The sequence below is a fragment of the Lipotes vexillifer genome, unplaced genomic scaffold, assembly GCF_000442215.2.
Source record: "Lipotes vexillifer unplaced genomic scaffold, Lipotes_vexillifer_v1.1 scaffold7, whole genome shotgun sequence".
Taxonomy (NCBI): domain Eukaryota; kingdom Metazoa; phylum Chordata; class Mammalia; order Artiodactyla; family Lipotidae; genus Lipotes; species Lipotes vexillifer.
In genome coordinates this window covers 5,683,053-5,695,158 of record NW_006792683.1, presented here as the reverse complement: position 1 = coordinate 5,695,158, position 12,106 = coordinate 5,683,053, and the positions used below count along the sequence as shown (strand labels likewise).

At 46.9% G+C, this 12,106-nt stretch overlaps 1 protein-coding gene across 2 annotated transcripts in view; it reads left to right on the top strand.

Annotated features, from left to right (window-relative positions):
* Window positions 1-10,947, top strand: part of FBH1 (F-box DNA helicase 1) — a 35,467-nt gene extending 24,520 nt beyond the window's left edge. For both annotated transcript variants that reach the window (XM_007465820.1, XM_007465819.1), the window contains 2 exons: window positions 10,166-10,297; window positions 10,777-10,947. In XM_007465820.1, coding sequence (XP_007465882.1) covers window positions 10,166-10,297; window positions 10,777-10,947 — 303 coding nt within the window. The remainder of the gene's footprint in view (window positions 1-10,165; window positions 10,298-10,776) is intronic.
* The last annotated feature ends 1,159 nt before the right edge of the window (window positions 10,948-12,106 follow it).

Sequence of the window (12,106 nt, the reverse complement as noted above, 5' to 3'; positions counted from 1 at the left end):
GCAGGAATGTCCTCTGGGTCTGCACGCCCTCCTCCTGCTCCCTGGTCCCTTTTGGACTGGTGGACTCCAGACTTGGACAGAATGTGTCCTGCCGGGGAGAGCGCGTGTTCAGGCACCTGTCCTTGTCACTGGTGAGAAGCAGGAAGGTGTCAGCCCTCCCTCTTTACCCCTCACAGACCAGCCCCCTCCCCCACCCCCTCATTTCCACGTCTTTTCTGCCTTTCAAGGTCTAGAGGATAAGCTGTTCAGTTTTTTCAACCCTATTGGGTTGAAACTAGAACAGAAATTTAAGCTAATGGTTACTACTTCGTCTGTCTTTCCCTGAACCAGAGATTCTTAAGCCTGAAACGTAAAACTTACATGTAAAAGAGACTGTAAATATTCTTTTTTTTTTTTTTCTTTTGGCTGTGCTGCATGGCTTGCAGGATCTTAGTTCCTTGACCAGGGATTGAACCCTGCATTGGAAGTCTTAACCACCAGATTGCCAGGGAAGTCCCTATAAATACTCTTTTTTCCTTAGCCGTCTCCCAAACGTGTGAGGTTTCGTACAGTAGGAGGATTTAGTCCAAGTGCCGTAGTGCGTGTTCTCTCAGAGGTGAGAACACTGGGAGCCGCAGAATCTCAGCTTTGCTGCTCACGGCTTGGGGCCTGGGCTGGGGGAGATGGGGGGCAGTGGTCCTTTCTAGTAAGTGGTGTCCACAGTCTCAGAGTTGGTAAGTGGTGGTAACACAGAACCCTTATGCTCATAATTGAATATCTGTTGAGTGTCTGATGTGTTCCAAGTGCGTGTCTAGGCCCTGGGGTGTGATAATGGGCAGGAGAAATTCCTCCCCTCACAGAGCCTGAGTTCTAGGACGAGAGGTAGACGGTAAACAAGTTAGCAAATAGCATTTCTCTTCACATTCTTGAGGAAGAGTGTGTCAGCGCTTAAAAGGGAGAAATTGCAGATGAATACGCTGTATGACCTGTGGTGTCAGCAAAAGCTTCTTGCGTGAGACTGATGACCTTGCATTTTTATTGCACTTTTCTCTGAACCCTCTCTGGCATTTGTCTTCCGTGCCTCTCTAAGACAGGCCTGTTTGGCCATAAGAATGTTTCTGGAATTTGAAGTCAGCTGCCTGCTTCCCCAGCAGCTTTGCTTCACCTGCGCCTCGCTGTGTGTAACAGCTAATGTGTCAGCGCTTAGAACTGTAAGCCTTTTTCTTTGGCCGCACCCTTGGTGGCACCTGGGTCACCCAGTGGGGTTTCCAGAGATGACTTAGAGCAGAGTGCTGCCATCTCTTTCTGTCAAGGGCCAGACAGTAAATATCTGAGGCTTTGCAGGCCTGCAGTTTCTGCTGCATCTTCTCAACTCTGCCACCACAGCAAAGAGAGCTGTGGGCCATCTGTTAACAAACGGTGGGCCACGTCCCAATAAAACTTTATTGACAGCAGCAGATGCTGGTCTGGATTTGGCCCCTGGTTGCAGTTTGCTGACTCCTAATGTAGAGATAAGCATGGCTTTTTTTAACCTCTAAAACCAGTACCCTAGGGAGTGAAGTAGGAGAGTAATTTTTATGTACAAATAATCTGTACCTACTGTGTGAGTTTTTGCGTAAACTTTGATCATAAGTAATTTTTTTTAGAACCTGTAGTATGGTTTTCTTGTAGAACCTGTGTTATGGTAGTGGTTAGATCTGTAACAAAAGCAGATTGTCACATCCGTGACTTTTTTTTTTTTTTTTTTTTTTTTTTTTTTGCGGTATGCGGGCCTCCCACTGTCGCAGCCCCTCCCACTGCGTAGCACAGGCTCCGGACGCACAGGCTCAGCGGCCATGTGGGATCTTCCCGGACCTGGTCACAAAGCCGTGTCCCCTGCATCGGCAGGCGGACTTTCAACCACTGCGCCTCCAGGGAAGCCCACATCCGTGACTTTTGATGGAGGTCTTGTAGAGCAGTGATATTTCACAACATGGGCTACATGAGGAAAATTTTGAGACGTTTTAAAGTTGAGAAAATGGTATATCGAATTTCCGTATACAAATCACCCCTGTGTATATTTGGAGTCCACGTCTCTAAAACACCCTGGACCTTTCTCTCGTAACCACGGTCCCATTTTATATCTTATAAAATTTATGGTGGTTCTTTATGGGCTCTACTACCAATTCTGCAGTCATACTTTTATGATTATCTCAGAAATGTCTTTTTACAGTTGATTTGTTCAAATTAGGACCCAAACGCATGTTTGATTATAAGGTCTTTTAAGCTTCTTAATTTAGAGCAGGCCAGGACCCCCTACGTCCTTTCTGACGCTCCAGTCTTTTTGTGGAAACCGAGTTGGTTGTCCCCCAGAACGTCTCCCATTCTGGGTTTGTTCTGCTGTCCCCCACCCTGGGCTCCCCATCACTGGAAGTCACTGCAGAGGCATGACTGGATTTGGGTCTAACTGTTCTGGCCAGAATCCTCCATGCGGGGGTGGGCAGGGGGCTTTCACTGAAATCAGTGATTTCAGATTCTCTCACTCTTAGTGATGCTCAGACTGTTCACCTTTTTAGTAGACAGGGCTAGGAAATCCATATTTTTGAAAAGAAAAATCAACAGTTCTGATTATTATCATACTGATAATTCCAATCGCAATTTTTAATTTAAACTTCTTGTTGTTAAACGTGACACAAATGTATAAAACACACGGGCGGGTGCAACTAGGGGTGAGGTGGGTGTCCACCCAGGTCAGGAGAGTGGGTCTGCCAGCTGTCCCTGCTGCCTTCCTGGTGGCCTCACAGCCAGCACCCCCACCCCAGCCCCACCCCTGGGAGTAGCCACCGCCCCAGCTGTGACCACAAGCACTTTCTCACTTTTCCTCAGAGTTTTTTGCCGAGTGTGCACCACAGACAGTGAAAACCTTTTCTTCACCTGCTGTCCTTCTGCTCCCGTTTCGTGAGGCTGCTCTGTGTCCACACTCTCAGAGCCGGTGGCCAATTACATTTATAAACCTCATCACTTGTGGTTCTCCAGCCCAATCAGATTTAACCTTTAAGGATTTTTACTTCTTTTAAATGCTTGAATATTTTCTCTTACACTGAAAATCTTGGTTCCGAACAGTATTTATTACTTACTTATTTACACTATTCTGTGTACAAAAGTTTTAATGTAATACCAGTATTACTGTTGGCAGAATACTGTATGGAATTTAAGATTTCCTACCAGCTCTGTTTCCCCACATTCCACCGAGGATGTGCAGTCAGAACAGCATGTTCTGAAGGTGCCTGAGATGAGTCTTTTCCTCTTTGTGTGGTTTGATCACCAGTTTAATTGCAGGCAGATATGTTTCTTTGTCTACACTTCCTGAAAGAATTGCTTTCCTGTTTGATTATCTTTTTTGAATGTATAAAACTTACGTTTTCAAAGTGAAAACTTTGTAACAGGTGTATCCCTGAGAAGTCTCATTCCCTCCCTATCTCCTGCAGACTTTCTCTCCCTCCATTGTTGATAGCTAGTTTTTATTTATTTTTAAATTTTTGGCTGCATTGGGTCTTCGTTGCTGTGCACGGGCTTTCTCTAGTTGTGGCGAACGGGGCTGCTATTCATTGTGGTGCGCAGGCTTCTCATCGCAGTGGCTTCTCTTGTTGTGGAGCAAGGGCTCTAGGTGCGCAGGCTTCAGTGGTTGCAGCACGCGGACTCAGTAGTTGTGGCATGTGGGCCCTAGGGCGCAGGCTCAGTAGTTGTGGCACACGGGCTTAGTTGCCCTGCGGCATGTGGGATCTTCCCAGACCAGGGATCGAAGCCGTGTCCCCTGCATTGGCAGGTGGATTCTTAACCACTGTGCCAACCAGGGAAGTCCCGATAGCTAGTTTTTAAAAATTAGTTTTTGATTTATCCTTCAGTATTTCTTTTGCAAATATTGGCAGATATGTATATATATATTCTTCTGTTCTCCTTTTTCACAGAAAGTTGCATTCTGTAATATTCTGTACCTCACTTTGTCACCAAGAAATAGACATGGAAATCACTCTTTATCAGTTCCTTTTTTTAATACATCTTTTTTTAAAAATTAATTTATTTATTTTTGGCTGTGTTGGGTCTTGGTTGTGGTGCACGGGCTTCTCACTTAGGTGGCTTCTCTTGTTGCAGAGCACAGGCTTTAGGCACATGGGCTCAGTAGTTGTGGCTCACAGGCTCTAGAGCACAGGCTCAGTAGTTGTGACGCACGGGCTTAGCTGCTCTGTGGCATGTGGGATATTCCCGCACCAGGGCTCGAGCCCGTGTCTCCTGCATTGGCAGGCAGATTCTTAACCACTGAGCCACCAGGGAAGCCCTTAATACGTCTTTCTAATAAATCTTTACTGGAGTATAATTGCTTCACGATGTTGTGTTAGTTTCTGCTGTATAACAAAGTGAATCAGCTATATGCACACACATATCCCCATATCCCCTCCCTCTTGTGTCTCCCTCCCACCCTCCCTATCCCACCCCTCTAGGTCATCACAAAGCACCGAGCTGATCTCCATGAGCTGTGCAGCAGCTTCGCACCAGCCATCCATTTTACATTTGGTAGTGTATGTATGTCAGTGCTACTCGCTCACTGCATCCCAGCCTCCCCTTCCCCCTGGGTCCTCAATCCATTCTTAACGTCTGCATCTTTATTCCTGCCCTACCACTAGGTTAATCAGTACCATTTTTCTAGATTCCATATATATGTGTTAGCATACGGTATTTGTTTTTCTCTTTCTGACTTACTTCACTCTGTATGACAGACTCTGGGTCCATCCGCCTCACTACAAATAACCCATTTTCATCCTTTTTATGGCTGAGTAATATTCCATTGTATATATGTGCCACATCTTCTTTATCCATTCGTCTGTTGATGGACATTTAGGTTGTTTCCATGTCCTGGCTATTGTAAATAGTGCTGCAATGAACATTGTGGTACATGTTATCTTTTTGAATTATGGTTTTCTCAGGGTTATATACCCAGTACTAGGATTGCTGGGTCATATGGTAGTTCTGTTTTTAGTTTTTTTTGTTGGTTTTTTTTTTTTGCGCTACGCGGGCCTCTCACTGCTGTGGCCTCTCCCGTTGTGGAGCGCAGGCTCAGTGGCCATGGCCCACGGGCCCAGCCACTCCGTGGCATGTGGGACCGTCCCGGACCGGGGCACGAACCCGTGTCCCCTGCATCGTCAGGCAGACTCTCAACCACTGCACCACCAGGGAAGCCCTGTTTTTAGTTTTTTAAAGAAGCTGCATACTGTTCTCCATAGTGGCTGTATCAATTTACATTCCCACCAACAGTGCAGGAGGGTTCCCTTTTCTCCACACCCTCTCCAGCATTTATTGTTTCTAGATTTTTTGATGCTGGCTCTTTATCAGTTTCTAAAGCTCTTTCTCCTTTTTACAGCTGAGTAGTATTCACTGTGTCCATTTATCATGATTTATGTAGCTCCTCACTGATGGGTATTGGGTTCTTTCCAATCTTTTGGTTTTAAAACTAATGCCACAATGCATAATCTTATGCACAAGTCATGTTGTGTTTTTGCCAGTGCTTCTTGGGGATACATTTCTATAGTCTAAATTTCTGGGTCAAGGGTAAATGGATATGTCATTTTTCTAGATATTGCTAAATTCATCACATGGATTTTATACCTTAGAGTCCCACAAGTTATGTATTAGAGTCTAATAGGCTTTTTAAAACTAACTGGAAGCTTATCAGTTGGTCACTGCATATATTTTATGAGGAAAATGAATTTTCTCCATGGAAAAAAGAACACATACTCTAGAGAAATACTTCCCCCTTACTGAGGCTGGGCTGGGAAATATCTGTTGGCCCACAGAGGGGGCTCTGAGGAAGCCCTGGAAATATTGCCCATTTGCATGACTAGATGTTTCTAAGTCTGAAGGACCTTGTGTGAGGACTTCTGCTTTTTCTTTATCACAGCTGCAATGTGAACCAATTTGGGGGCTTCCTGTTTCAGAAGTGGCTAAGTCTACCCTCAGCTCATGGGGGGATCTTGGAAGTTCTGGAGGGGGAGAGCAGGGTAGTTACTGGAGAAGGTGAAAGCAAGTCGTGCCTGGTGAGGATTTAGAACAAAAGGGAGCCCTTGTTTCCTGCTACCTTATCACCTGTAAGGTGATGAGCCATCCTGGTCTCCCCTGTAACCAAAAGTAGGGCAGGCAGACTCCTTTTTCTCTGACCCCCTTAGAAAATCTAGGTAAACACCTTTTGTTTCTTTAAGTTTTGAGGAAGTGAGGGGATCATTATGTTACTGAATTATTAAATGACGCGGAGTTATGCTGGTTGCTCAAAGACGCTTCTCAGCCTCAGCATCTTGGATTCGGAACCCAGCGCTCACGGGTCTCTCCTTAGAACAGGGCCTACACAGAGTCAGCACTCAGTGCGCGTTTGTGGGATGAGGGACAGCAGCATCCCCTCCTGTTGTGAGGCTTTGTGGGGCTGATGCTACAGATTCGGGTCAGACTGGGTCCTCCACCAGTCTCAGAGTGGGCGCTCTGAGACCTTGGCAAGTTACTCATTGCTCTGTACCTCTGTTTCCTAGTCTGTAATACTGGCAAAACGGCGATCACCACACCTCAGAGGAGATGGTTAGAGAAGAGTTGTGATGAGCTGTTGCGATAACTGCATTACAGTTGATTGGGAGAAGCGTCAGGGTCCTCAAATATGGCTGCTTGTCTTTCAGACGTTGACCTCCAGAGGCAGGGGCCGAGGGAGGCCTGGCATTTAGGAGGAGATTAATAATAAGCAGGACATATAATAGTAAATCATAAAACAGGTAAATCTGATTACATCGAGATATAAAGCTTCAGTGTGATAAAGTAATAGCTAACATATAGTTAACCCTTAAAAAAAACATCTTTCGTGATGCAGTTGTTGTTTTGCCAGTTTTACTGATAAGAAAACTGAGGCACCGAGTAGAGTCACCTGCCCAAAGGTGCACTACCCCAAAGCGGGTAGACTGGGCTGTGAACTGAGGTGAGTCTGCAGGGCCTGTGCCCTTCACCGTGCCGGCCGCTGCTTTGCATGAAGTTAAAATGCCTGTCACGGAGTGGAGGGGACACTTCCCCCATCCGTCCTGCATGTGCTTACTAAGTGCAGCTGTACTCTGTACTCTTACTGTACTCAGTAAGCATGTGCTTACTGAGCGTAGCTGTACTCAGCACTGTACTGGGCACAGTGCTGAGGTCGTGGGCATGAGCCAAGCATAACTCTGCCCTCCTTGAGCTTATGTGATTGTGGAAAAGAGGACCCACACAGTCATAAAGAACTGCACATTCCTGAGACACAGGCAACCTAGTGGGTAAATGGGCAAAGGAAGCCCCAGGGGCCAGGGAATCTGTTAAAAAATTTATATTTATGCAACCTCCTTGATGGTCAGGGAAATGCAACCTAAAATTGTCTGATGGGTGAGAATGAAGAAGTCTGTCCTTTCAGATTCTGGCCAGGATGGTCAGGGGTGGGCACTGGTTCTCAAAGTGTGGTCAGAGGAACCTTCTGGGAGCCTTTCACAATACACGCTGTACATGTACTCCGTGCTCTTCTCATAATACTGGGTAGTTACTTGCCCTTTTCCCTCAGTGCTCTCACAAGTGTACAGTGGAGTTTTCCAGAGGCCACATGGCATGTCGTCACCACAGATTGAACCCAGAGGCAGAGATGGGAGCCCAGTTGCCTTCTTTTAAGCCGGGCATGAAAGAAATTTGCAAAAATGTATAGCAATGCTACTCTTCTCGTTAAAGTTTTTTTTTTTTTAATAAAAACCCTGCAATTATTTGAGCCATTATTTAAGTGTTACAGGCAGTAGAACACAACACCTAATTGACATATTAGCTGTCCAGGCTGTTTATTTACTTTTATTGAGCTGGTTTGTTTTCATGGTACCCTTTGTTTTTTTTTCTTTTTTGGCCACACTGCACGGCATGTGGGATCTTAGTTCCCCAACCAGGGATTGAACCCACGCCCCCTGCATTGAAAGGCAGAGTGTTAACCACTGGACTGCTGGGGAAGTCCCTTGTTAAGGTTTTTTTAATACAGTTGTTTTTCATAAAAATATACAGGTTAACATATGATAGGTTTATTATGTTATGTTTTAAATGAATTAATAAACATTTTAAAACGTTTGGGACTTCCCCGGTGGTGCAGTGGTTAAGACTCCAGGCTCCCAATGCAGGGGGCCTGGGTTCGATCCCTGGTCAGGGAACTAGATCCTACATGCATGCCGCAACTAAGAGTGCGCATGCGTCAACTAAGGAGCCCATGAGCTGCAACTAAGACCCGGCACAACCAAAAAACAAAAGTTTAAATTTCTAATCAGGTAAACATTAGTAGCTCTAACTCATGGAAGCAATACCTCTTTGGAGCCTTTAATGTTTATTAGTGTAAAGGAGTCCCGAGACCAAAATGTTTGAAAACCACTGATCTGCAGCAGTGTTTTTCCAACTGTAGATTGCAATTTATTAACGATTTAGGAAGGTAGTTAGTGGGTTATGATGATCTTTAAAAAAAAAAAAGGGAAGTGGAGTAAAGTCTAAAGGAGGAATCAGTCCACAGCATGTGAGGTTACATACTATTTTGTGAAACTGATTGCAGTCTTTCATACATGCATGTGTGTGTATGTAGAATTGTAATGCTGAGTGGTTTTCTTGGTGTGGATCAGGGTCAGAAAAGGTAGAAAGCCCTGGAGGACCTCTTGCATGTGTGGGCGGGAAATCATGTACAAGGATGTTCATTGCTGCGTTGTTGGAAATAATTTGGTAACATCAGTCTCCACACAAAGGGACTGTCTTAATAAAATGTGGGAGAGTGAGATGATTGAATCCTGTATAGCACTTAAAAGAAATGTACTAGGGCTTCCCTGGTGGCCCGCCTGTCGATGCAGGGGACACGGGTTTGTGCCCCGGTCCGGGAAGATCCCACATGCCGCGGAGCGGCTGGGCCCGTGAGCCATGGCCGCTGAGCCTGCGCGTCCGGAGCCTGTGCTCCGCAACGGGAGAGGCCACAACAGTGAGAGCCCCGCGTACCGCAAAAACAAAAACAAAAACAAACAAACAAACAAAAACAAAAAGAAGTGTACTAGATGAGAAGTAAACTAACAGTATAACACTTACGTAAATAAATACCTATAAGATGACACCTTATGTTCTTAAAAATATACGTTAAGTGTAAAGCCAGTTTAGAATGGATTGGAAAGGATGCATGCCAGATTCATGATGCTGCTTTCCCCTAGGGAGGGAATGTGATGACAGATGGGCAAAGGGGACTCCAAGAAAATCTCTAATTTTATTTTAGAAAGGATTTCCCACAGTTAGATTGGGAACACTAGTGTTTATTTATTTTCTGTTCTTTCCTAAAGCAGGTAGCCAGATCCTGAAAGAGAGAAAAACCATATAAATCAGAACCTTGGACACGGATTTTGCAAAAATTGGATAAATAGCCAGTTGTAATCCAAAAAAACATGAAATCATAATTATTTTGTCAGCAAGTATTTGGAGTCTTACTGGTATGCCAGAACCTTGTTAGCCTCCTGTGGGGCAGCAGCAGACCAGACACCGGTCCCTGTTCTCATGGCATTTCCCGTCTGGCGTTTGATCTGGGTGCCCATTGTGTGCAGCCACTGAGCACTTAGCTCTCGGTGTTGTGTGTCTTCCTCACAACAGCCGGGTGAAGTGGGTGCTGGCTTCTGTGCATTTTACAGATGGAGAAACTGGGGTTTAGAGAGGTTGAGTGTTTGCCCCCTAGGACAGCCAAAGACTTGCGAGATGGTAATGGGCAGGACTGATGTGGGCAGGTCTTTTAAGCTCATCTGGGCTGTAAAGAAAATATACAAGTCATCCTTAATGATTCAGGGACAGGTCAGCCTAAGATAAAATCCAGAAATAGTCCTGAAATATCATTATAGCCAGCAGTTTCACATTTGTCCATTAAACCTTTCCTTTTTAAACTGGCCGTTTTAGCAAGAATCCAGCTAGACTGGGTCCAGCTATGAGTGTTCTCTTAGAGACGGTGTTGCAGGAAGAAGGTAGAGAAATGGAGGGAAGATGCAGGGGTCAGTGCTCTTCTCATTCCGGGACTTGTGCAAGGTCTACAGAGTGTTGACAGCCCTCAGCTGTTGGGGTGTCCAAGTAGGAAGTGGCAGAGGCATTGCTGTGACTCTTGTCCTCACTCTTTCCTTCCCAGGAGTATTTCTTGCAAGCAGAGCTGACAAGTAATGTTTTGAAGACAGGCGTGGTCCGCTGCTGCGTGGGGCAGTGCAGCAACGCCATCCCCATGGACACCGTGCTCACCATGCGGAAGCTGCCCATCACCTATGTACGTGTCTCAGCTGCGACCTCTGCTCTCTGTAGGATTTAGTTCAGTCGTCTGTGTGCCCATCTGGGTTGTGGGTGAGGGAGGTGAAGGGGAAGCTCGTCCAGTCCTTCCACGAGGAAGGCCCGGAGGTGTCTGGTGGGCCTCAGTGTCACAGACGCTGGACACAGTGGGACCAGGCTGGGTGACCACAGTCTGGGAGGTGGGCTTGTGTGGACACTCAGGTGAGGACAGTTTACCTGGGGGCCCAGTTAGGTTTTTCTTGGCTCTTCCTTGCCTTGATACGTTCTGGGGGATTTGATAGAGCAGAGTCCACCCTGGGCGCTTGTGCTGGGGGAGGTACGGCCTCAGGGCCACACGGGCGGGTCTGAAAGCATCAGTCATGATGGCAGTGCTGGTGGTGGTTGGTTCATGCTTCTTGGTGGGAAACGCTTGCCCTTCAGTTGTTCCCCCTGCTCCCTTTTTCTCATCCCGCCCTGCAGAGCAACAGGAAGGAAAACAAGGGTGGGTACCTGTGCCACTCATGTGCGGAGCAGCGCATTGGGCCGCTGGCCTTCCTGACTGCCTCCCCCGAGCAGGTGCGCGCCATGGACCGCACCGTGGAGAACATCGTGCTGCCCCGGCATGAGGCCCTGCTCTTCCTCGTCTTCTGAGGTGCAGGGAGCTCTCTCCTCTGGCCGGGATGCTGGGCAGACTCCTGCCTCCGTGGACGGTGGCATGGGGGCTCCCTCCCCGAGACTGGACTCACTCACAGAGCATCTTCTGAGGAAGATGAAGCCGACTGGAGCTGGATTTGCTGTGTCTCCACCCCTGGAGGTAGCCAGACCCCACTGCCCCTCCTCCACCCCAGCAGGCCGGGGATGCAGGGGATGGTCTTTTGATAAAAAAAAAAAAAAAGAAAAAAAGAAAAAAGAAAAATTATGTATTTAAGCTTTTATTACAAGGTTTCGATTAAACAGGCATTGTAGCACTGGTGTTCCACTGTGTGACGGCCCCTGCCTTCAGCCCTGCTGTTTCTGGACTTTCTCCTTTTCTCCACTCACTCTTTTCAAAGCTCTGTAACTGTTCACGGTGCACACCAAGCAGAGTAGGAGGCTTATTGTCCAGGATGACAACTAATGCATCAAAAATGAGATTTTTCGTGCTGTGGGGAATCACACATGTATAAGACACAGGGTGCGCCTTTGTCATCATGGGGTTCACAGCCTGAACAGGGAGGCAACATGACATATAACAAGACAAGTACAAAGTGACACTAGCTAGACACCTTGTGTTCCCACAGGTAAAACGGAAGACCAGAAATACCTGAGAGAGAGGCAGAGTAGGCCAGCCACGTTGTGGGGGAGACAAGAGCAGGTGGAGATGGGCAGCTGGTACCTAGTTCACTGCCTGGGGATGCTGGGTGGATGTCGTAATAAAGCTGTTCTATATAGAGACCAGTGGAAAAACCCACGTTGCTTAGCCGTACATGGATCTGGTTTTTTACATTTTTGCCATGCAGCACTTCAGGGATGCGCAGATGGCAGGTGAGGGCATTGCCCAGAGAGTTCACCAGCTAGTGTCTGAGCCCAGTCAGCGGAGTGGAGAACAGACTCCTAGCCTCATTGTTGCGGCCGCCCCTAACCTCTCCCACGTCAGGCCTCTAGTGGAGTTTAGCGAGCAGGCCGGTGAGTAAAGCAAGGGTGCTGTTGGATCGGTCTGGGGTGCTTGGAAAGGGTGAGGGACACGTCTGCATATAGCAGAGAATTCACAGAATGGGCCCTGAAGACAGAGGTGGGACGGGGTGCTTTCTTCTGCTCCGCCGGCATTCCC